Source organism: the organism of the source record quoted next, unplaced genomic scaffold (assembly GCF_019419815.1).
Source record: "Pyrus x bretschneideri cultivar Hongxiangsu unplaced genomic scaffold, Pyrus_bretschneideri_v1 Contig20, whole genome shotgun sequence".
Taxonomy (NCBI): domain Eukaryota; kingdom Viridiplantae; phylum Streptophyta; class Magnoliopsida; order Rosales; family Rosaceae; genus Pyrus; species Pyrus x bretschneideri.
In genome coordinates, this window is record NW_025999502.1 from 6,769,359 (window position 1) to 6,795,203 (window position 25,845).

The window sequence follows — 25,845 nt, forward strand, 5'->3', positions numbered from 1 at the left end:
AATAATTTGAATGAACCACTAGCAAATATAAATACTAGGGTAACAAATGTCATTGTTACGTGTCTATCAGCGAGTTCACAACTAATTTATTCCTTCGTTTTATAATGTAAATATATCATTGCATTAAAAAAATTTGAAGTATCATATAGCTTTTAGCTTACACTACATTGGTGTGACAAATGTCTAACCTACCTATTAATTTCTTGTGTTAATTGAATTGAAATTAAACTCCGCCCAATCTCTTACTAAAAGGATTGAGCCGAATACAATAAAAAAAAAGATCCTATTATATAGATGTGTACATTTTTGGGAGATACATACTTATGTTTTCATTTCTCATCTCATAAAAAACCCTTTTCACTCCGCTTAGCCCTATTCCTCTCTAGGAGTATTTTAGTGGTAGGTTCTATGGGAATTGGATCGAACACTTAAAAACGAATTTTCTGCTCAGAAATGAAATATTCTTGTAAATTCTTGCTCCGATTGGACCATTTGTATCTATATGCATTAGGATTCCAATTCATAGATATCTCAGTTCGAAAAATAAAAATAAGAGGATCGGTATAAGGGCAAGACCAAGACAGAGCGTAACTGACAAATAACCAGAACCCATTTATCTCCAAAAATATGACCAAAACACATTTACAGATGAATACACCAATCCATACCACCGATAAGTTTTTATACAGACTCTTCCTGGTGATTACCAGAAAAATCAAGACCCATCTTAATATTACAACAGAGCAAAAGGCTTTAAACATGTACAAACACTTTCTCCGAACACAAGGCTTGACAGTTTGACATTCTTTCGTGATGTTCCATCACGCTACTTGTAGATATTAGCAACTTAGATATCACCGACGACAACAAACGCTATATACAGTACTAGTACATCTTCCAAAAAATCGTCAAAATTCGCTCTTCTTGCTAAGTCCGCTGTACTTGTGAGCTATGGTGGCTTTAGCTTTCCTTCTTATATGTACACTTACTTTGATGAAGTTTAGGCGAATGCTGGGATGCGGGAGTTTTGGCGATCCCTATTGAGACAATCAAATCCCTCTACTCTAACTGCAGCAGGTTTAAGCCCATACTTCATTCTCACACAACCTGCTTTGCGTGGCGACGATAAAGTTGATGGAGATGGAACAGGCAATGCCGAAACAGGAGTGGTCTTCTCATCTCCAAATCGAGCATCTTGAATTAATGGGTTAGCAGCCCTACTGGGAGGAGAAACGCAAAAATATGGGGGCGATAAGGCAACCTCATTGGATGATTGCTCCAACCCATAACCCTCCTGTAGATACCAACATGTCAGTCAATCATAATATCATAACATCGAGTACAAAGCAATAACATCACCATGGTTGCAGTCATTTGGAAAAAACCAAAAACATCACTTAAATGAATCCAGATCATCATTTATATAGAAACCAAATTAATTATAAACAAAAGAATTAACAACTTTACCTTCCTAAGAATAAGGTCCAGAAGCTCTGCCCCAGCTTTTGAGTCGCATAACTCGGGTTGATGACTGCTAATTTGCAAAGACGAGAAAATACATGTTATCACCTATAAATAAAGCATAATAACCAACATAAGGTGGAAGGGACAACATTGGAGAAGTAAAAGTACCTCATCTGCCATCTCACGGGCCTAATGGGGTTGTTAGACAAAATCCCGACTCGCCTGGGCTTGGGACAAACCAGAGGCTCCTTGGTGTCAAACATCAAGTCAGAACCTCTGATGCCTTCACAGCCCACGAAAGAGGCGTTCTGCTGCTGAACATTGAAATGGTTCATTTTCGAAACCGTTCCTGTTCCACAAAAGAACGCCTGTCCATAACAACACAGCACCACCAAAGAAAAACACGAATCAGATAAACTTTCCCATCAATCTTCCAGATCCAACGAAAACCTTAAAATTGTTCATCTTACACACTGAACCTCAATTTAATTGGAAAACAAAAGTTACCCAAATTATTAATCAAAGTCACACGCACACATATGTTCTGTAGAAACGAGCTAATAATTTGATTAAGTTTACTAAATCAGAAACAAACACAGAACAAAATCAATCCCAGAAACTTTTATCCCCCCTCTAAATTGTTTGATTGATCATTCTCTACTTTCTTGGACTTTCTAGGCAACCAAACAGGAAGAAAGAAAATTTCACATCTAATATATCACACCTCTGCGAAAACGGAGATTGCCTCCGTTACATACACCAATTCGAGAACAAAACACCCCAAAAGGCCGTAATTGTTCGCATAAAAAAAACCCAAGCTGAGACGGCTTCGATTTCGTCGGAAGTCGCCCAAAATCGCATCAGAATCAGGGGTATAAAATTGATTTTGAGAATAGTAAATACAGCTCAACCCGATTTTACAAAACAATATTCGACCACATAATTCTTCAGTCTTCCATAAATTGCAAAAGATATAATTCAGAAAAAAAAAAAAAAAACAAAACCAAAACAAAATTCCAACCAACATTTGGGTCGGATCAGTTTGTGGGTTATTGACTAAAATTAGGGAAATAATAACCGCTAAAAATTCAAAGCTCCAGATCTGAAACAAACACTAGGAAGGAAGGAAGAAGGCGAGAGAGAGAGAGAGATACCTGGCGGGAATCCTCCGGAGGAAGAAGGCGAGGGAGGGAGGTGCAGTGGCGGAAGGAAGGAGGGTGGGTAGTGAGGGCATATTGGATTCATTTTATAGTGGTGAAGTAATAGTGGTGGCGAAGGTGATACGACATCATTTCATCCACGTGATTTGTTTCTGAACTTTGTTTTATCTGAATCCGCGTGAATTTGTTTCTCTTTTATCTTTAAATTGTCTACCCGATCACAGCTGCGAATCCGCGTGCATTTGTTTTCTTTTCCCGATGCAACGACCATTTATTTTTGTTTACAAAGAAAAGCACAATTTATTTTTGCCCTAAATAGATTATTACTCGTGCGCGGTGGTAGAATAGTCGGAAGATTGAGCAGTCTCAACCGTTATTTTCTCAATCTCAATAACCTCCTTCACCTTGTCAGACAAATAAAGTCTCGTTAATATCTACGTTAAGACGGTGAGGGAGTGATTAAGCTTCATAATGATGTAGTAAAAATGTAGTTCAAATTCGGCTTTAGCAATAATTAAAATCTAAGACCTCTCACTTACCCATGAAGAAGAATATAATTAGACCATAGTACCAAGAGACTATATTTCAAGGTTGAGATGACAAAAACCTTTTTTTTTTTTTTTTAACAAACAATGTTAAACCTCATAATAAACTAGCAATAATATGGTTTAAATTCCCATTTGACGCGAATCGAATATAAGACCTCTCACTTAAAAAAGAAGAGAAATATCACTAGATCATAGTACTAAGTGACGTAGAGAACAAAGTTTGATGTAAGCATTTGTATGCAATTTTAAGTTAATGGTGAAAATTTAGTTGGAAGTAATGATGGCATATCACATACAGTACAATGACATATAAAATTTGGTACACATAATATTGTATTATTATTACAAACGTTATAATGATGATTTATTACTTTCATGCAAATTGCTTTTCTACACAAAAAAAAAAAATATACTCAAAATACGAGCCAGCATACCACATGATACAAGTTGATTGTTACTTGAAAAAACTTATGTCCACTTGTATTAAAATATGTAATATAACAATTCTCGTTCCATACTAAACCGGTTGGTCGTTAGTTTTGTACTTGACCCATGATGACGAACTTAAAAGCAATAAACTAAAGCGATCTCTTTGACTTATAAGGATTTGCAAAATGAAACTCCAGTAATTGGAAACGGTGAATGTATCAGATCGTTGTCGTTCAACACTTGAACTTTCAACCCAAAGTTGCGTGCGTGCCAAAACCTTCTCACCAATAAATCGACCAATTTCCTTTTTCTTTTTATTGCGTGTCATAATATAATTGTGATAAGTTTTATTTTTTTATTTTTTTAATAACCGATATTATTTACATTAAGAGAGAAGAGGTAGGTTTAACTTCACAATGGACTAGTAATAATATGATTCAAGCTCATCTTTGACGAAAATTGAACCTAAGACATTTTACTTATATGTGAAGAGAAATATCGATAAGCTTTTTAACCCAAGTGTTAATGCATGGTGTATCAAATTGTGTTTCGAATCCATTAAAACGTTTCTCTCTAATTAGATCACGTCTCCAACATTGCATTCAACATTTGTTCTTTAAATTAATTAATAAACAAAAATATGCTACTCTTATCACATTTTTCATACTACTTTTATATCATTTTGAGATCCATATGTGTTGATGAACTCTATCTTTATTAACAAGCTGATACAAATACGGTTGAAAAATATAGTAAGTGTATATTACTTTTAAGAGTAATGTCGACGGATTCTCTCAAAAGTGGGACATTTTATGGACTCCTCGTTAGCTCATGTTTTTGCCACAATGTTTTACTATAGTGACACGAAAGTTGATTTTAAACTATAAGGTAATAGAGAGTCCACATCGAGTCTCAGTTTAAGAAAGCCTCTTTAATCTCTAATCTTTTTTTTTTCCTGGAACAAACGCTATTATTTATACTATCATAATGAACTAAAAATAATGTAGTTCAAATTCTTCATTGATGAGAATCGCTAAGACCTCTCATTTAAAAATGAAAAAGAATATCATTAGACTGTAGTACTAGTAATAAGTTACGTTTATTTTTAATTATTTTAATTTTCCATGGTCAATATTCCTATTTGCTTCCTCCTTTCCGGGCCCTTCATTTACTTGTACTAATTATTAATCATTAATTTTGGACAGAATCCCAGATGGCGTTGAAACTCCGCTAGCCATACGGTCGCCACCCTTTTCTCCCTTTCCGGAACAATTGAGATTCCTTCATTCCTGCTCCAATTCATATCTCATTTGGTTGCTCACGTTTCCAACTCTTACAAGAAACGTTCGAAACGTTTCAGAGCCGAGGGCGGTCAGCTTTTGTTTCCGAGTTACAAAGAGGAGGAAGAGCACGGAGGCAGCAGCAATGGCGCCCAAGAAGAGGCAGCTGCCAGGCGTCGACGAGAAACTGCAGAAGCTTCTGGATGCAAACATGGATGAAGCTCCCGCCAGAAGGCGGGCTCGTGAGGCCTTCAAGAAAATTCAGCTTGGGATTGACCACATTCTATTCAAGGTATTTTGTTTCTTTAATCCATTCGGCTGTTTTTCTTTGTCTGTTTATTTATGGTATTGATAAACTGGACTTTTTATTTTATTATTTTTTGTGGGGCTGTTTAGTTAGATTCAGTTGTACAGACATGAGCGTAGCCAAGTTGGCTAGTGCAGCGTGATTGCCCTGCACACAACGTCGAATCCCGCGTAGTTTAGATTAGTTTAGAATATGGCTCAAAAAATTCGTACAAGTTGTGATTTGAGAGAGTGTAATTGGGTTTTGTGGTGGGTTGATGATGATTTACGCTGAAACTTTTAAATGGGTTGATGACAATAAGTGGTTGGGAGGAATGGGTGAACTATTTTTCAACGTAAATTTGTTTTCTTTACATTGACATAATTACTGCTGCTTAAAAAATTTGTCCCTGAGTTTGATTTTTAGTTCAGTCTTGCCGTACACACTGCAGCGCGAACCGATACTGAAACTTGCTATTTATACTATTTTGCTTTGGTTTTTTTGGTCATGTTTTTTAAATGGTATTTCGAGTTCAGGATGTTATGTAATTGTTAGGGTGACATTGCAAACATTTTGTAATGCATGCTTGGAAGATTTTCTTAGTGATGTTTATTTTCTTACTTTTTGGTTAATTTGCAGACACCGACTGATGGATTGAAAATGGAGGAGGTAATAACTCTTTTATGATAGTAATCAACTTGCATTTTTATTTCATTCGTTCATATGTCATTTCAAGTTTCCGTGCTTACCTATAATTAAGTTTAAGCGATCGTGTATCATGCTAGGATACGTTATTCAAACGCATTGGCCCTCCCTCTTTAGATTTCCGAAGTTTCTACTCTCTACTTTTCTTATGAAGATGATCACATCATATTCTATTGTGTAGTCATATGAGGTGAACTCCAGGGGATTGAAGATATTCTGCAAGAGTTGGCTTCCAGCGACATCTCGTCCCAAAGCAGTAGTGTGTTACTGTCATGGCTATGGGGATACTTGCACTTTTTTCTTTGAAGGCATGTAACCTGTGATAAGAGTATTTGCTGACCAAATTTCTGTGTTTAACATGCTTCTTTGTGGAACATAGTCATTTCATGATATCTGCAGGAATTGCGAGGAAGTTGGCATCAAATGGTTACGGAGTTTTTGCAATGGATTACCCTGGCTTTGGTCTCTCAGAAGGTCTACATGGCCATATTCCCAGCTTTGACAGACTTGTAGATGATGTCACTGAGCATTTCTTGAATGTCAAAGGTGTGCTGAATAAGTTATTAACTTTCTTGTTTGAACTTTCTAATGTGAGAAATTGTCGTACCATTTTGGTCCTTCAAACCTGCACTGCGTTTGGAACTGAGAAGTATGAACCTGAAAGTCCGAGTGTCAGATGAACTCTAATGGTGTGTTTGGGCGAGAGATTTCCAAGTACTAAGGGATTGGGATACATTAGTAAGAAATGCACTAGAAAGCATTAGATAGAGGGATTGAAACTGCAGTACATGGGCATTACAAAGCCACTACACAAAGGATTTTGAAACGACTCGTTTCAAGTAGTCAATTATAAATGCCTCATGCATTGCGTCTAGCATTTCAATCTATCTAATATTTCATAGTGCATTTCTTTCTAATCTATCATAAATCCCTTGGTACTTGGTATTTGTAGCCTGTACGTATCTTGTCAACCTTACCACGCTGCCTTGACCAATATTCGGGGTAGTATTGTGATCATTTACTAGTATAAAATGGCACAGTTGCAGAGAATTTGATAGGAGAGCATCTATAATAAAAAATGCTCCCTTTTGCAGAGATGTTGGGAGTAGAGAGGGTTGCAGCAAGTGAAAATTTCTCAACTACTTTATTTGACTTTTAATGGTTGATAACAAATACAATGAGTGCAAATTTTATGTCAAGTTAACATAACATTTCCTTTTGAAAAGTGATACGAAAAATCAATTTGCTCTCTCATGCCCTCATTCAGCCCACAAGAATAGCAGTGAAGTGAAAAGAAACGAATTCAGGGAAAAAATTTCTTCTGAATTACTGTAACTCTTCTCAGCTACTTATTCTTTTGTACTTTGCATCTGAAATAGGGAATTGAACTCCTTGGCTGGTGATAAATCCTTTGCTTTATTTCCCATCCAACAATCAAGTCATAGAGACTAAAGGATCTGTACACAATTTATTATGCTGTATATAATGTCTGGTCTGTCTATTCAAACAAGAAATATACAAAACGGCATCTTCATTTCAATTGTTAATATATACATACTTTGGTTTGGACCGCAGAGCAGCCTGAGTTACGTGCACTCCCGATCTTTCTCTTTGGACAGTCCTTGGGTGGAGCTGTAGCACTGAAGGCTCACCTAAAACAACCTAGTGCATGGAATGGCGCAATACTAGTTGCACCGATGTGCAAGGTAAATTCCATAACTTAATTGTGTTAGCATTAGGAGCAATGTTTTTCTTTGGTTTTCACCTTCTTTTACTTAAATGGTGTACATTCTCCATTTTGTTTTTTGCTTTTGTAGATTTCAGAGGACATGGTTCCACCATGGATACTAACACAAATCCTGATTGGTGTGGCTAAGTTCCTTCCAAAGCAAAAATTGGTTCCGCAAAAGAATCTGGCTGAGGCAGCATTTAAAGACTTGAAGAAAAGAGAAATGGTTAGTCTTTTCTTTGATGAATAATTTCAAGCACTAAAAAATTAAAAATATGGAAGGTCTGAATCATCTGATGTTCATAGATGGGTGGTAAACTGTGGCTGACAAGTTGTTCATTATCCTGAATGCAGACAGCCTATAATGTTATTGCCTACAAGGATAAACCACGCCTGCAGACTGCTGTAGAAATGCTCCGAACTACCGAAGAGATAGAACGCCGATTGGAAGAAGTATGCTAATCCATGACTCCTCTTTTATTACAGTTAATTTCTAAATCAACGGAATCACCATTTTAATATTCTTTGAGAGCATCAAGTTCTATCCAGTCTGTTCAGTGTGAACCTTTTCCCTTAATAAATGACGCCTATTGCTGCATATTCCTAATCTCTTCTTTGTTGTTTGAGGCCGTTTACAGTTCAGGCGTCTACATAACTAGGTGGTAATTCTTATTACGCTTAATCCACGGATGTTTGGTTGGATCTGAATTTGAAGTAACTTTAACTCAGTACAGTTTGACTGGATTACAAATTCAAAGAAGAAATAAAAAACGACTTTAATATTTTCATATATAACCTACAGCTCTTGTATATCGTGATTTGTGATATGAAGTAGCACAAGACAAATACACCACATTTCCATGGACCATTGGTGATTTTTTTTCTTAGAAACCATTCTTCTGTATCCAGCTTGACATGACCCTATTTGGTTCAGCTTTTGCTTAGTGATGTTCCGGTTGGGCTTCATTTCTTTTAGACCAATGAAAATCGTTGGTATTGCACTCAGAACCGACCCGAGTCCTGCTTGTAGACCCCTATTTAACTCTAGAACCAAGATGTACTACTTAGGAGTTAGGACCTTCACAGCCAGTAAACCTATGCTAGTATCTTTCTGTCAACAAAGCCCTATACATCTTTATGAAATTTCCAGTAGATTCAATATATGTTAGTTAAACACAAAACTGTCCGAAAGTTGGTAGTTTCTTATCCTTTTGGGACGGTGCTGGGGACTGGACAACGGTGTTAGTTGACTCTGTCTTTTCAACAAATACACAAATTTATTTGAAATTTCAGATAATATGTTTTACCCGAAAAGTTCAGTTGATTTCAGTATAATTTAGCAGCAGTAGCATATAGAATTCTAACTTTATTGGGTCACTTATATTAAATCTCATAACAGGTCTCTCTTCCATTATTAATCCTGCATGGAGAGGCTGATATTGTAACTGATCCATCTGTAAGTAAGGCCCTGTATGAGAAAGCAAGCAGTTCCGACAAGAAGCTCATCCTTTACATGGATGCATGTCATTCCCTTCTGGAGGGTGAGTCAGATGAAATGATAAATCGAGTTTTTAGCGACATCATTTCATGGCTTAATGAGCACAGTGAAAAATTAACACGCAGCTAACTTCTCCCTGCGCATTTGTGAGCACCCGCATTCATGTTCTTGACGTGTGTTTCAGAAAAGGGGTAAGGGGGGAAGAAAAAGGAGCACTGGATGTGTCTATTGTGAATATGCAGACTCTTTGGTGAATAACATTGGATTATTGTATTATTTATGGCACACAATTCGAATAAATTTTAGGTTGCAAACTCTATTCCTCCATTTTCATAGGAGAGGCTGGAGCTTTTGTAATTTGCTTTCCTCTTGCTTGGTGAATGAAATTCTCACTTTTTTTTCCAGAAGTTATGTAGCATTGAAGCCACACCCCACACCCCCCCCCCCCCCCAATAAGATTATAGTTAGTTAAATTGCTGGTTGATTTAATTAAAACTGGAATTTCATTTTATCAGAACCTGTTCAATATGTTTTGTATTTTATGGTAGCTTTGAGGAACGAAGGACCTGTTCAATATATGAACTGTCATTTTTCTTCCTTTGTTTGGTCCACTCAGAAAGGTAAAAACAAATGCAGTACAAGCGGGCTGCAGTCTTAGAGCATCCTTAATGAGGGGCTGTATATGAGATTAGAAAAGTGGTGAATATAGCCTAATTTAGAGTTTCGAAGAATCTTTGGGGGTCTAAAAAGAAATCTCTCCCAATAAGGGGATATATATTTTTTGGGCTTTATATGGGGCTATATATTTTATTATGCAGTAATTTGATTACGCGGTAAATTTATTATTGTCTTAACTTCTCTAAACTTGATTTTTAGTCGTATTATCTTAAATTTTAATTTAAGAACTTTTTAACCTAAAAATATTCAAAGTTTGACAAAGTTATATTTCATCACTTATGCACGATTGTAGATTCTCTTATCTCAATCTCATCCTTTGGTTTGTTTTTATAAAATCAGGCAAGATAAGATTTCGTTTCATAATAATCATTGGTTTTGATTATCTTATCTCAATTTCATTTGTTGGTTTGTTTCTATGAAATCAAACAAGATAAGATTTCATTTCATAACAACCATTGGTTTATTTCTCTGATTGACACATTCTCCGAAATCAAACAAGATTTTCATAGACATGTTATCTTAAACTTGATTTTTAGAAGTGTTATCTTAAATTTTAATTTATGAACTTTTTAACCTAAAAATATTCAAATTCTGACAAAGTTATATTTCATCACTTATGCACCATTGTAGATTCTCTTATCTCAATCTCATCCGTTGGTTTGTTTTTATAAAATCAGCCAAGATAAGATTTCGTTTCATAATAATCATTGGTTTTGATTATCTTATCTCAATCTCATTTGTTGGTTTGTTTCTATGAAATCAAACAAGATAAGATTTCATTTCATAACAACCATTGGTTTATTTCTTTGATTGACACATTCTCCGAAATCAAACAAGATTTTCATTTCATAACAATCATTGGATTGGATTATCTTATCATAATTTAGTTTTGTTATTTGTTTATATTTCCGGTTTAGGTCTCTAAACTACCAATGTTAAATTTCATCATTTTTTTTAATGAATTTTTCATTCTAGAAAATTAAATATGAAGCACAACATTTTTTTCTAATCATTAACACAAAAAATAGTCTGTTTGTATATGTTTTCTTAATCAAACAAACAGTTGAAATAAACTCTTAAAATCCTAAACGGTTGAAAAATAAACCCTTAAAATCATGTTTTGAAATTAAAAATGGGGCCCACCCATTTCTAAACTAAAAAAACAAAAACAAAAACCAAGATTGGGCACCCAATTTGGTGTGGTGCCACTACTTTTTGGGGTTAGATGTAGTCTAACTTCTTGCTACCTTATGACTGAAGTTGCTAGCCCTTGTGGTGGATGTAGCCCCATTTTCCGGGCTATTGGGGATGCAATTTTTCATTAGAGCTATAAATGTGGTAACCTCAAGGAGGGTAAAGCCCCCATTGGGGATGCTCTTAGCCAGCCATGAGTCATTGAGTTGCATACTAAATGGTGAATCACACGATAATAGTTAGGGGAGGCTGAATGCCTTTGTGAGTCACGATGATGACTAAGGGGGCTTGTGGCTAGGGGCAAGCTGCTCAATCATACGTCCTGAGTTTGATTGTTAGCGTTGATGAATCACATGATAATACTTAAAAAATGCTAAAATACCTATGTGAATTTAAAAACCACAAACTAGTTCCTTAAATAAATAAAAAATATGCTTAATTTCTCTCTGGCGGTTCATTATTAGTTTGGGATATGGCTGCTGTCTCGTCCCTGATGAAAGGTAAGTCTCTCGAAGGGGAAGGGGCGAGATCAGTTTCACGTGAATGGCTGCCGTCCTCTCCCTCCGCACCATCTTTCAACTTCATCCCAACCTCTCTTCTGGGAGGGTTACCATAAAGCCCAGGGCCGCCCTCCATGAAGCTCACAGCATGCGAGTCCCTTACCAGCTCAAACAGAAACAATCTCGTCTTTTCCACCGGCTCCCCTCCGGCCTGAACATGGAGGTAATCGTGCACAAAAAAGTTGAAGAAAAACAATCAGGCGAGGAAAAACAGAGACCAAGTGAAAACCCACCTCTTGTTTTCGTCCATGGAAGCTACCATGCTGCTTGGTGCTGGGCTGAGCACTGGCTTCCTTTCTTTTCGGCTTCTGGGTATGATTGCTATGCAGTTAGCTTGTTGGGTCAGGTCAGTTCCTTCCATTTTTATGCTCCGCTCTGTTGATTAATTGCCATTTTTTTTCCTATCTGATTTTATGTCTCATTTGTTGTTGTCAATTCCATAACTTGAATGTTTATTTGATCAAAGTAGTGTGTAAGAATTGGATTCCATGGATTCGTATATGCTGACATTTTTGTTGTGGTATTGAATTTTGGATTATAGATGACAGGTATTTTATAGGAACACTTACCACAATAAAGGGATAGAGTTTCTTTCTTTTGGTGAATTATGATTTGTGGGTTTACAGCCCTAACTTTTGTTAGGGGTTTGGTAAAAAAATGTTCTTTATCGACACTACTAGCATCAGCCTGTGGTAGTTTTGAGTCTAGTTTTAATTCCAAAAGTTGAGGAAAAAGCAATGAGTAAACACGTAATGTTTGGGCCACTTAGTACTACGGTCTAGTGGTATTCTTCTTCACTTGTAAGTGAGAGGTCTTAGGTTCGAATCTCGCCAAAAGCGAATTTAAACCATATTATTGCTAGCTCATTGTGAGGCTAAGCCAATCCCCTCCCTTGTAGTGTAGATAGTATCATTTACTTCAAAAAAAAAAAAAAACACGTAAAGTTTGGAAACGAAAAACAAAAACTAATCAAATATTTCTAGCAAAAATAAGAAAACAAAACACACTTAACCCAAAATTCAAACTTCAAACTTTCATGTCATCATGTATATATATGTATATATAACTTGTCAATTCCTTTTCTATTGTTGAGCCAAGTTTTTATACTAGTGACAATACCTCTTCCTTTGGTCTTCACTTTTGCAGAAAAGCACTTGAACTTGATCTTAAGGATTGATTACCTTACCTATTGAACACAAGATTTTCCCCCTCTCTCTTCTCATGACAAAGTCTTTCCACCTCCAAAACACACATATATATCAAATCATCCAACTCCCACTTTTGTTTTTGAGCACTGTAAGCGGTCTTAAGTTGTCCAAACTGTAGCGGAAGAGAGTTAAGAGTGATATGAACTAAAAAGGGATCCGGGTTATGAATATCCAAATCTTTCAACTTATTGGCCATACCTATCATCTTCAAGATGTGCTCGCGAACATTGCCGTTGCCATCATACCTCATAGTTGTTAAAGAACTCATTAAGTTTCTGGTTTCAGCCTTTTCAGACTCTCTGACGTTTTGTTCCACAGTATCTAAGAAGTGTTTTGCATTGTCACAACTAGGAATTCCTCCAGGAACAGTCTCAGACATGAATCTCTTCATAATCAATATAGACAAGCGATTAGATCTTTCCCATTTTTCTTACTTTTCTCTTTGTTCATCAGAGCTATCCTCAGTCGGCTTAGGAGGTTCATCTTCCCTTAGTGCTAAGTTGAGATCCCTGATTCCAAGAGCAAATTCTATGTCCAGCCTCCACTTTGCAAAATTGTTCCTAATCAAAGTCTCAACGGAAGAAAAATCCATAGCAGAAACTGGAAAAACAAAATCAATACATATTAAGACCATGTGAATAACATGCATTACAAGAAAAAGAAGAAGAAACATATACATAATATTCTTAAAAGTGTTGTACCCTAACCCAAAAATCAATCAGAAAACGTAACTGTACACGTTTTGAAAAGGTACAAGAAGACTGTACACGTTGTGAGCTTTGGGGTTAGGGTTTATACAAACGAAGGTGTGTAACCAAACAAAAGAGTGCGCAGAAATCACTTCCCATTAACTTATAGGCGCAAAAAACAAAACCCTAATTGGCTTCTGCTAAACAAAAATATGAACTTATTTCTTAAAATTTTATTTCTGGATCTCAAATTGAGTGCGATGGCTTTGATAGAACATGTAAACCTTATGTAAATTAATATGATATTCGTTTCATAACACAAAAGAAAAAAAACAAAAATACAACCTTTTAATCAAGTATATGAAAGAGAACAAATACCTAGTGTCATGAGATAGCGAATCAAAATCAAAGCTTACTACTCTCTGCAAACCTGGATTACTTTAAAAGTTTATTGTTGTGAGAAAACAGACCTAACTTTATACAGGACCAGTACGACAAAGTCTCACTCGTTGAAGAGTTTTTACCAAATCACTGGTCTAACAAACATAGGATTCTTAGTCCTAAACCTTTTTAGTAATTAAGGAAAATAAATTTTGCACTATCTTTTCTTTCTTTTTATTTTGATTTGTTTAATCTAACGGCTAAGAAAAAAAAAGGAGTATGATAATTATATTCACGAAATTACAGATCTTCAAGCTGCAAAACATGCCCATCAAACACCCAATTATTACTAAGATAAATTCTTATTTTCTTCATCCTGATTTTTGAATTCTTAATCTATACCATTGACTTGGCTCAAAACCGAGCGCAATGGCTTTCTAGGATTCATACAGCCGACCCCACTTAGTGGGATAAGGCTTGGTTGTTGTTTTACCATTCACATAATAGCATGTATCTGGATGATATGTTGAGTTGGCTTCGTTGTATTGTTTCTAACTTTCTATACATGTCTGGTTCTGATTTGTAGTACTCCTTTGATTTATCAGGGTGAAAGTGATGCACCCAGCGCTTCTGTTTCTGGTACTCTCCAGGTATAGTAGTTTTCCGCTAGGAAAAAGACTTCTTTTACTAGGAATTCACTAGTATGTGCATGTCCTGCGTCTTATAGTTTCCATACTTAAATTGCTGTTCTTATTCCTGTTCACTGCATATTCTGCAGTAGACGCATGCAAGTGATGTTGCTGATTTCATCTGCAAGGAACTCACGCTTCCACCAGTATTGATTGGACACTCTTTTGGAGGGCTCATTATTCAATACTATATTGCAAACGCTAAAACTGACCAGATTTCCGGTAACTTCTACTTTTAACTACGTAGAATAAAATCTCCAGACTGATGAGACATGAGCCATAACGTTTAATGCAGTTTGGCTAAATCATGTATTGCAGGAGGGGAGAAAAAGCCCTCAATAAACATTGAAAACTTACAAATTATTTAAACACAGCGATAATCAATGTAACTCATTATTTTGTTTATTCTGAATAATTTTCACAATTTTTTTGGGATTATATCATAGGCAAGTAATTTTGGGTTCTATCATGATAAGTTTAACTGTGCCTAATACCATAATGCACACTTTGATATTAGATGCTCAAACTTTAACTGAATGCGGTATCAAGTTTCCTTCCTGACTTGGGCTGTGGTATAGCTTATAAGCACATTGAATTTCATCTTATGTAGTATTTTTCTTACTTGCAAGGTAATTTCTTATATAATTTTTCTGTGCTGTTTGGCTTATTCTAGACAAGAGAGATTTGTTCCCTAAGCTTACCGGTGCTGTGCTTGTCTGCTCCGTTCCTCCTTCGGGTAATAGGTAACTAACCTACTTTCCTTTGTCTGATTATTTGTTCCCTTCTTTCTTTCAATTTGAATGTAATTAGTCCAGACTGACATTTCTGATTTTCTCCAGTGGCTTAGTGTGGCGTTATCTCTTCACCAAACCTATTGCTGCTTATAAGGTTTTGATCTTTCTCTTTTATACCGTATTCATACTGGAAAATTTCTACACAAAACATTAGTTAATAGATTTTTTACGCCTAAATTATATCTTCCTTCATAACTTTGGTTCCATTTTTAACTAAATATCTCTGAGGTTGCATCTTTTCATTTATACTCGTACTTGGTCTGATCCTATCATCCCTTACATTCTTTTGAAGGCTGTTCACTACTGTTTTCATGGATATCTAAATAGAAAATGTGATACCCTTTTCCGCAATATTTTCAGCTTTCTCATGTGTAAACAGTAGACATAGAGGTTAATTTTACTTATTATTGAGGCATTATTTGTTTGAACTTTTGAGTAGGTTACACGCAGCTTGGCAGCTAATGGGTTTCAAACATCTCTTTCTCTTTGTAAGGAGACATTTTTTTCCGCAACAATGGAGGATCACCTCGTTTTACGGTTTGTTAACCAGCAATTCTTTTCAAGTCATTTAGACATCTCATAAAATGACAGATGACGTTCAACAATATATATCTAGTATTAAGTTTAATCATTAGTTTGTGCACGGGAAATGGAGTAATTTCATACACATTCAGTCAATTTGCCCTGGTACTACGGCTTAATTATATTTCTGCTTGAAGTTCCCGTAAACTGTATATCTGGACACTGAGCCTCATCAGAACAGTAAACTTAAGAAGTGTATGTTAAAAAATGGGCGCAATAAAGGCACTAAAGGCGGCAAGAGTGTCTGTGTCAAAGAAACGTCCACACCAAGAGAGGGTGGTTGTCTAATAGAGGAGTAGAACTACTAAGCACTATGTTTGGATGAGGAATTTTCAAATACTATGGGATATAGGATAAATTAGTTACAAATGAACCACAAAACATTAGATGGAGTGAGGAACTTGATAGTTCAGGGGGCAGGGGTGTATCACGTAATCTTGTAATCAAGTTTACCGATCCACGTAATCTCATGGACGTAGGGGCAAGTTTACTGAACCACGTAGTCTTGTTTGTTTCTTTTTGGTTCCCCTTGTCTTTGTTAATTGCTTGATACTTCTTCTATGCAGTTTTGTGGGATTTTTCATAAAAGACAAGTTTCCTTCCCAAAATGTCTTCGTTTGCGAAGATAACATTTTTAAGTTCTAGTTGTCTTTCAGCTATCAAGAGCTAATGAAGGAAAGTTCAAGAATGCCATTGTTTGATCTGCGGAAGCTCAACGCATCGCTGCCCGTTCCTTCAGTGCCAAAATCAGCTATTGAACTCCTCGTGTTGGGTGCAAATGATGATTTCATTGTGGTAAACTCCTTATACATACTACTTGATTATTTCTCTAATGTTGTCGATGTAAACATGTCGGTCTGTAATTTCCACTACGTTGCCTTGCTTATTTCTGTTTCTGCTATTGTTTTTCCCTATACAAGGATGCTGAAGGCCTCAACGAGATAGGCAGGTTTTATGGTGTCTCTCCTATCTGTGTTAAAGGGGTTGCCCATGACATGATGTTGGACTGTTTATGGGAGAAGGGTGCAAAAGCGATCCTAGCATGGCTCGAAGATTTGAAGAGAGAGCAACTTAGATGATTACGAAGGTAACTGTATTCAGTGTCATTTTTGCTAGTGCAGATCTAAATTCTTACTCGTACCTTTTAACTTGAAGGAAAATTCATTTGTCGTGGCAGCGAAATTAAGAAATCTGAAATTTGAGTTTTATATATGAACCTGTAGAAAGACTGAGAACGGAATCACAAGTACTCGTTACAGTTCTCTCTTTCGGGATGCTTTGGGCCTAATTCTAATTACTAAGACGTTTTCGGCCGTTTTAACATCATAGCACAAAGTGAGTCCACTGCTAAGGCACTCCATGTTACAAATGTCCCAAAATACTAATGAATATTAAAGCCTAACGTAACTCAATGCAGTGCAGGGGAATGACGTGATAAAATATGGAAGTGATTTCCGCACTTTCTTTTCTCTCCCTCTTGGCATTCCTTATTTTCTTCATGGACATTACGTCGAGTGGGATTCACCGGTTCTGTTTAACTAGAGTTTCTCCACCTTTAAACCGCATATCTGGCTGCTTAGTCTTTCTGTAATGTTTAACACTAACTCATCTCAGTTGGCATCAGTAATTCTTTCCCTACAAGGTTTTCTTCTTACATACAATAAATCTTCTATTTAACTAAGTCTTCTAGACTTTGATATTGTTTTTGAAATGGCTAAAATCACTTTATGATAATCAAATGCACCTTCGATTGCGTTTAGCAAAAAAAAAAAAAAAAAGAAAAGATAGTGTTTATAGAAGTATTTTTTGGCAAAAGCACCTGCTAGATTTTGGAAAGCACTTCCATTGCTTTATATGAAACACTCGGATTTTTATTTAAAATGTTGACGTGTTTGTTATAGAAGCACTTCTACCAAAAGTCCGATGCACTAAATGAACCCTAAATTCTCTTTTAATTTACACCTGAATTTAATCATTCCTGAGATTGGCTATTTATACCTATTGGAAATTTTCCTCTACACTAAATCTCAACCGTTCACTCATGAAAAGAAAAACGTGGGAGTGAGCAAAACTTTTATACGAACTGCCTGGTTGGGAGTCTTTGGACTGCTGTAGCATGATCCCACCAGATCAAAGTATTGAGCCGTACACTTATTCTTTTATTAGCCCGTTTGTAAACTATTACGGGCCTAATAGTCATCAAACCACCCCATACAGAAAAATTGACTTCATTGTTTTTTTTTTTTCACTCCAACAATCGAAATCCATCTTGTTTACGTCAATTAGTACTAATACGGTCTACTACTATTTTCCTTCACTAGTAAGTGAATAAGACTGATAAAGGCATTTCAGCCTCTCTTGACCACTATCGTATGATTCAACCGCGTTAGAAGTCGAACTCAAGGCGTGCCAAGTGGAATACAGGCCTGAAATTCATCCCTAACTACTAGTGGGTTGTGAAAGGTTTCATGTTAGAAGCTCATAAATGATGAGTTCGACCCTTATTTATTTTTCCACCTCATAATATAAATATATCGATGTTTACAAAATTAATCTTATTTATAAAAACTACTAAAATTGATATATTTTTTATTCGTATATTTTTAGTACGTTTCATGGCACACTCGCACAGGCATTCTCATGACAGTGCTAATATTACATACGCTTATTGTAAAAAAAATCAAAAAATGCAAAATTAATAATTTGTGTGCTTTGCACTAAAGCAAAGATGTGCAACTACGTAATGAAGTTCATCAGGCTTGGAAGAACATGCTGCTCACACCCGCTCGATATATCTGCAACTCGGATGCGCCTGTTATGCGAATCCGAGTGTTTGCTGGTGCAAAAAGAACGTCTCCTTCTGTAATTACATCCCCTTGAACATCGCTTGCGTATATGATTCCCTCCCCGAACGTGACCACAAAAATCGAAGGCCCTGGGGCTGCAGGGAATTCTGCTGATTCTCCCTGCGGAAGTTGGCAGCGATCAACCTCAAACTCATCGAAGGGCGGGAGATACCTTGTCACATAAGGACCTACTGCAACTCCTTGCAGAATGTCAGGATACCCCTGCAAAAGCAAAGACGTTAAATTTCAGACATGCATGCGAAATGCAAGGAAAATCCGCACCAAACAAGTTGACGTTAAAAGTGTTAATTCCACCGCGGGGATGCTGTATTTTACCTGCTTGTATGTGAGCATAGAACAAAGGGTTTGAACATCCATATGCTTTGGAGTAAGGCCAGCCCTCACTACGTTGTCTGAGGTTGCCATGCACTCAACGCACTCACCAAATATGTAGGCGTGGGGTTCATTAGCCCCGATGTACATCGCTTCTCCGGGATTAAGCTTCACATGGTTCATGAAGAAGGCAGATATAACACCCACATCAGTTGGATATTGCTTTACCAACTGCAATACCAGCTGTTCCTTCTCTGTCAATCGCCTTGCCTGCCAAAATAGCGAAAACTGTTACACAAATCCAGAATGAGCATAGCAGGATCTTCAATCAGATCATCCTACGGGCGAAGAAAAAACATAATTTGACAGTTACATTGAAGAAAAAACACATCAACCAACCTGACTTTCGATGTGTAAACGATCTTTCATTTTAGTAATAACTGTGGTTATCCTCTCCTTGCTGGCTAACATGAGGTGGGTGAAAACCGAACGCAGAGCGGACGTTACTTTCTCCTCCTCGTCTTGATCAGTGATTCCGGAAACTTTTTTTGCTTCTTCACTGCCAATTAGTTCTTCGATCTCAGGGACATTAGCAAGCACAACTTTAAGCTCCTGTCAATAAGATAGAAAAATTATAATTGTAATTAAACGTGTAATTAAAATTAAAATTAGTTGGAATGCCACATAGATCCCTATAGAGAAGGCAATATTCCTTGAGAAAAGAAAAACAATTGGGAAGAAAAAGGTATCCTAGCAAGAGATTCTCAACGACTGAAAAGTAACACTACACCTGCTCTTGACCTCAATTATTAAATATAATCTAAGTTTAATTAATGAAATAGAAGTTAATACTGCAACTAGTGATGGAATCGATTGCATTATGATTTCGGGTTTTATTTATTTATCGTAGAGTATTGGAGAGGGCATCAACAGAGATTTAAATTTTGTGTGTACAAATAGATCTTAAAAAAAAAAAACATGACCGATTAGATTTGCCAACATTTTTGTTAATTCAGGTGCAGTTCACGTATAAAAATTTGGGGTGATGCTAGAGAGATAATCTACTTGATTCATATTTTGTAGACGACATAATGTAGTAGTTGATGGTGAATTCATTGTTTAAATTATTAATGAAAATATCCAACCATCAACCGACACATCATGTGATTTATATAATATGGTTTACCCAGTTTTTTTTTTTTTTTTTTAATAAATTTGAGCCCCTTATATTAAAAAACTGTGTGCCTGCCTGTCCAAATAATTTTATTGATTTTTTTACCAATAAAATAAAAAATAAATGGTTTGATTTCTAAACAGTTGGAACGAGAAAAAGTAATTTTTTAACTCATTTGGTATTATATCATTCTCTGCCTTAAGTCCTCATGATTCTGATTTTGACTAGGTAAATGGCCGATTATTCAATGGGGCCCAGACAAGATTACAACTCATTGGTTTTACCTTTGTTTAATATCAAAATAAACACAATAAAAGGAGGCACGTAAACATTCAAAAGTGCTAATGATTTTTGTGAAAAGACTCAGCAACCAAACAATTCAAACCAACCCAATGTTTAGGGAAATTATGCATATGATAGAGATATTAAGAAGGGAATATACAGCTCTCTCTAGTAAAAAATTATTTTAAGATTGTTATCGTTTCTGAGATTTAAATAAACACATGAAAATGATCTTTACCTGAAGAGTGATGAAACCACACAGAGCCTCAAAGTGGGTGGTGGCTAAGGCCATCTCAGGCTTGTGATTAGCATCCTTGTAAACATTTGGCATCAACTTGTGCAAAATCTTGGCCAAGTCCTTATCTGGGTGTGCCTGTATTGACAATGCCTTCCCCACAGAAAGCACCTAAAACACACACAACAAACACACAAAAACCAAACAAAGAAAACTCCATACCAGAGTCCACAGCCCCAAATTTTTGACAACAAAAAAACCCAAAAAAAAAAAAAAAAACAATAGGTTACCTTGAACAAAAAAGGGAGGTCAGAGCCCCATTTTTGGATCACCTTCTCACCGAGCACATTTGGGTTTTTGGAAATCCAATCTTTGAGAGATATAATCTGAGACCCAATTGGGAAAAACCCATTATTCTCATCCGAATTCTGAATCAAAAAAGAAGGTCCGGACTCATGGGTTCCCATCCAAAATTCAGCATATGATTTTTCTGGGTTGATCCCAGAACCAGAGTTGAAAGCACAGAGCCTGGCCACTTGGGAATCTTGTCCCCTCTTCCCCCAATCGTAGTTCTGAACGGAGCATCTCAGCCGCTGAAGCGAACCAGTCCTCTGGTTTTGGTGCTTCATTGATTTCCTGCCGACGGAGTCCATGAATGATTGGACAATTCAGTCGAGCTTGTTGTAATAAAACTGCTATCGTTTCGCCTCAGCTTTATAATAAAGAATAGGAGAAAAGGGAAACAGAGTGTGCGAATGAAGGCTAAGAGAAATGAAGGGAATGCGAATGAGATGCGCATAAGATGATGGTGGCCGCGAGGGAGGGATTTGAAGGACAAGTTGCTGCTTTTCAAAGCGTTTGAATGGGAAGAGAGAGAGAGAGAGAGAGGGAAATTACTTAGAGAGAGAGATGGAGAGTGAAAGGGAGAGAGTGAAGGGGAAGTTAGGAGAAAGAGATAGGGGAGGAAAGTGGCAGTGGGGTCTGCACGGCTCTGAGTCTCATGACTATCCAGAAAAGGTTTCCAGTTGTCCTTCCCAATACCGCCATTCTTTCCCGGTCAGATTAAATACACGCTGCTTTTTTGTACTTGCAGGAAACTTCCTACACTTCTTTTTTCTTAAGATCCTTGATGTCGATTATTACGATCAAATAGTATTCATTTGAAAAAATTAGACCCATTTACAATTTTTCTATATCATTTAATTTAAACGTTTTTTTTTAATTTGATTAAAGTAATTTAACCAATAGTCACCTCTATTTTTTAAAATTAAAATAATTTTTAAATTTATCATTTTATCTGCATGATGCACATTTCCTTATTTAGTGGAGATATTATTAATTAAATTATATTTTCTCTTCTTCCAAATATGTTTTTTTATCACTTTTTTTTATGCAAACATTTCATATTATTTCTTTTTCCAAATGTGTTTTTTCTTTTTCAAATAGTTGGTGATCAATATAAAAGCTCCGTGTAATTTTTTCAATTTTTTTGTGAAATTATATATATATATATATATATATATATATATTTTGCTGTTTTTGTTAAGTATAATTGTTGACGAATTATTATTAGATACAATATGTGACATCCCGTCCCGGAGTTATCGGAACCGTACGCGTGAAATTACCATTTTACCCCTAGTTACTTTGTTTTGTTGTTTGGTTGTTTGTGTGGTGTTGGAAAAACTTGGGCCACACACACACACACTGTCTCACTCACCCTCACCCTCTGTCTTTGTCTCTGTCACTCTCTCCCTCCCGTGTCTCTCTCTCCCCCTTCTTCTCCACCTTATATGTACGGACACACACCCACACAACCTAAAACGTCACGGATCGAGGGATCCAAGGCCACCATTGAACTCGTGGAGCTGAGTGGAGTCTAGTGGTGCCATTTTCAGGTGAGAAACCAGTCGTTTTCACGTCGATCTCGTAAGGTCCGTTTTGGGTTACTATTCATGCAAACCTAATCTAGTATGTTTTTGGACATTCTAAGCTTGTAGATGTGTTAGTGAGGCCTCAAGGAGCTTGGGAATACTTCGTTGGGTGGATTTGGACGTCGGGAAAGCTTAGTTTCAAAGTTGGCCGAACTTGGATCGTTGTTGCAGGTGAGATTCTTTGATTTTTAGGCCTCAAGAGTAGTCTAACGTGATTCTACTAGTCCTAAGCTTCATTTTGGTATAAAGAACGTGAAAAATGGTTGAAAAACGAGTGAGAAAACAAAGTTTGAAAAATTTCCAGTTTTCCGGCGCCGGCGGCGGCGCAGACGGCGGCGGCTCGCCGGAGAAGACAGGGGAATATTCCGTTAAGGCTAACGGAATATTCCTAACAGAAGCTAACGGCGTCAGTCAAGGTTAACGGAATATTCCAGGGAATATTCCTGACGGCGTCACCTGACGCCGTCAGTGTGCAGGTCACGTGGCCGCGCGTGGGGGCGCGTGGACCCGTGCCTGTGCTGGCGCGTGGGGGCGCGTGAGGTGTCCAAAAATTATTTTAAAAATATGGTTGTGATCGTGAGGTTGTGTAGATCACGTTGGTATATTCATTTGTCCATTTTGAGCAATGTATGAGAAGTTATTACGAGAAACGGGTTATGTGCTTTAAAGTTAACGTTTTTATAGTTGTTTCGCATCTAGGTGACATGTACCCAGAGGACGAGCGTGCACAGGCGAGACAGGGGGGCTACGACCCTTCTACATACCAGTGAGTGGGCTTTTGTTTTTCCGTATCTACCTATATACATTTATATTCCCAGAAATTGATTTAAAAAGGGTTAATTGCCTTATGCCATGTACTTTATTATTTATCGTTTATGCATCGTTACATGCATCATTCGTGGCATACATATACATATGCATATGTCATATATATTTATGTGTGGGTGCTGTGGAGGCATAGGTAAGTGCCAGGTAAGCGTTAATTAACGATTGCATTACATAGTGTTTAGAGATGCTTAGAGAGCTCATAACCTGCACCCCCGGTGTTAGTGCTCCCGCCCAGAGTAGGGCACAGTCCTTCACGTGTTGTTCACCTCCCGCACCATACGCTCAGCTTGGATCCAAGTTAGGTGCATAGGCCTGTCGTACAGACCACAGTAGGTGGTTCCGACTCGTAGGTGACCCGCGATTATTCGCACAGCCTTCACGTGATCGTAGCACTAGAGCGTTTATATGTATTACACCCAGGCCTGTCGTACAGACCACTATAGGTGGTTCCGACTCGTGGGTAGGTTTAGTGATTGAGATTGAGATTTGGGCTCTAGATTTAGCCGTACAGGTCACTTAGGGGACTCCGGCTACCAGTGATACGTGATTGATATGATTTATGCCTGAGCACTTGCATATCATTATGAAGCTTTAAGATTGGCATACCCTTGAGCATGATTGGCATATTTATGCATACGTACCTATGTTATTTATCTGGGAAGTATACAGGTTTTACGGCGAGGGGTTAGTTTGTGTTTTGCTAAATGGTTTTCAAAGAGCTTTGTTTTTGCCCACTCACGCTTTTGTTTTGCGCCCCTCCAGGTTCTAGTTGCTTAGCCGTTGCGGTGGTTTCCCTTGCGAGCTTTCCGGAGTTCTGACAGACACTCCACATTGTAGGTTCGCCTTCGGGCGTACTACTGTTGTTGTTTTATTTGGACTGCTGTAGACCTGCTCTGAATTTGTATCGCACTAACTAGCACTTATTCTAGTACTAGTATTCCAGTTTTTAATTATTCGTACTTTCATTTTACTACTCTATTAGCTTCCGCACGTGCACATGGCTACGTCGCCTTTGTGTGACGGCCAGCACGCTCCTACCTCGGTCGGGGTGTGTCAGTTTGGTATCAGAGCCTAGTTTGGCAGTCCTGTGTCCTTGTGAGTATTCTAATAATTTTGGTGTCTTCTGTCAGAACTATGCCGCCTCGTCGGGAACCCCGTCGTTCTTCTGAGCCTATGTTCCCCGATATTACTCAATTGGGGGAAGCTTTTGCGACAGCCCTTCAGGCAGTGATGCGCCCTCCCCAGAGGACTCCTCTGGAAACTATGTATAATCTGAAGTTGGATAAGTTTAAGGGCAGTGAGGGACCCGAGAACGCAGAGCGCTGGCTAGAACATATAGAGAAGACTTTTCGGGTGCTGCATAATCAGGGGAACTTGCCTATGGAGAGATGGGTTGAGACGACCGCTTGGTTTCTTGATACGGAGTCGGCAGCTTGGTGGGAGCAGGAGCTTCGTAGGTTGACTCCGGATCAGAGGGTCGAGTGGAATGTTTTTACGAGGTTATTTAGGAGAAGGTATGTGCCCCCTGAGTATATTGACCGTAAGAAACAGGAGTTTTCCGAACTGAAACAGCGGAAGATGTCAGCAAATGAGTACTACCGTAAGTTTACGGACTTGTCCCGTTACCACCCTGATGTCGCTGGTAATCCGGCGGAGATGCTCCGTCTTTTCCGTTTGGGCACCAGGAAGAAGTGGCGTTCTATGGCGTCTGCAATCCACAGCGAGACTTACCGGGACTTCTATGAGATACTGCTGAGGATCGAGGATTCGGAGAATATGTCGAGCGATACTGATGAAGAGAAGGACGGCAATCAGAAGAAAGATGACAAAGGTAAAGGTCAAGCATCGCTTGGGCCCCGTCAGACTCAGAACTTCAAGAGAGGTGGAGCTAGTTCTAGTTCTTCGAGTGGTGGCTTCAGTGCCACTGGGCAGGGTCGTGGAGGTAGATTTTCTGGTGGCGCTAGAGGCCAGAGGCAGGGCGATGGTGGGCGAGGCAGAGCCCCAGTTTGTCGTAGGTGTAACAACCGGCATTTCGGTGAGTGTAGACGTGGTAGCAACGGTTGCTTCACATGTGGACAGGTGGGACATAGAGCGGCACATTGTCCCCAGGGCCAGCAGCAGCAGAAACCACAGCAGACCTTTATGCCACCACCTGCACCACTCCAGCAGATCCAGGGTCCTAGTGGTTACGGACAGGCAGGTCGAGGTGGTGCCTACCACTACCAGGGTGATGCTGTACCCTATGCCTCAGGACAGTATCAGTATCCCCAGGATCCCTACTCCCAGGGTAGTTACCCTCAGTATTCGGGCGGCTATATGCCGTATCCTCCAGCCCCAGC

At 37.9% G+C, this 25,845-nt stretch overlaps 4 protein-coding genes across 6 annotated transcripts; 2 read left to right on the plus strand and 2 right to left on the minus strand.

Moving 5' to 3' along the window:
* Positions 1-592: 592 nt before the first annotated feature.
* LOC103934624 lies at positions 593-2,775 on the minus strand. The gene is made up of 4 exons (XM_009344382.2): positions 2,619-2,775; positions 1,633-1,832; positions 1,468-1,531; positions 593-1,294 (listed from the first exon to the last, which is right to left on the minus strand). Exons 2-4 carry the CDS (start codon positions 1,797-1,799, stop codon positions 1,001-1,003), a joined length of 525 nt encoding a protein of 174 aa, XP_009342657.2. The 5' UTR covers positions 1,800-1,832; positions 2,619-2,775; the 3' UTR covers positions 593-1,000.
* Positions 2,776-4,796: 2,021 nt separating this feature from the next.
* LOC103934625 (caffeoylshikimate esterase) lies at positions 4,797-9,500 on the plus strand. Its single transcript, XM_009344384.2, has 8 exons — positions 4,797-5,173; positions 5,807-5,836; positions 6,054-6,180; positions 6,272-6,418; positions 7,448-7,578; positions 7,690-7,827; positions 7,956-8,054; positions 9,001-9,500. Exons 1-8 carry the CDS (start codon positions 5,027-5,029, stop codon positions 9,226-9,228), a joined length of 1,047 nt encoding a protein of 348 aa, XP_009342659.2. The 5' UTR covers positions 4,797-5,026; the 3' UTR covers positions 9,229-9,500.
* Positions 9,501-11,403: 1,903 nt separating this feature from the next.
* On the plus strand, positions 11,404-17,565 carry LOC103934626. 3 transcript variants are annotated; one of them, XM_048583998.1, is made up of 9 exons: positions 11,404-11,877; positions 14,415-14,459; positions 14,591-14,720; positions 15,172-15,241; positions 15,338-15,386; positions 15,732-15,829; positions 16,531-16,669; positions 16,795-16,961; positions 17,134-17,565. In XM_048583998.1, exons 1-8 carry the CDS (start codon positions 11,515-11,517, stop codon positions 16,951-16,953), a joined length of 1,053 nt encoding a protein of 350 aa, XP_048439955.1. In that variant the 5' UTR covers positions 11,404-11,514; the 3' UTR covers positions 16,954-16,961; positions 17,134-17,565. The 3 variants fall into 3 exon arrangements, with proteins under 3 accessions (XP_048439955.1, XP_048439954.1, XP_009342660.2); XM_048583997.1 differs by having other exon boundaries at positions 17,098-17,140; XM_009344385.3 differs by having other exon boundaries at positions 16,795-17,140.
* Positions 17,566-18,429: 864 nt separating this feature from the next.
* On the minus strand, positions 18,430-21,651 carry LOC103937460 (mannose-6-phosphate isomerase 1). Its single transcript, XM_009347405.3, has 5 exons — positions 21,035-21,651; positions 20,748-20,915; positions 19,453-19,665; positions 19,057-19,323; positions 18,430-18,942 (listed from the first exon to the last, which is right to left on the minus strand). The coding sequence occupies exons 1-5, from the start codon at positions 21,395-21,397 to the stop codon at positions 18,628-18,630; spliced, it is 1,326 nt and encodes a 441-aa protein (XP_009345680.2). The 5' UTR covers positions 21,398-21,651; the 3' UTR covers positions 18,430-18,627.
* Between the last annotated feature and the right edge of the window lie 4,194 nt (positions 21,652-25,845).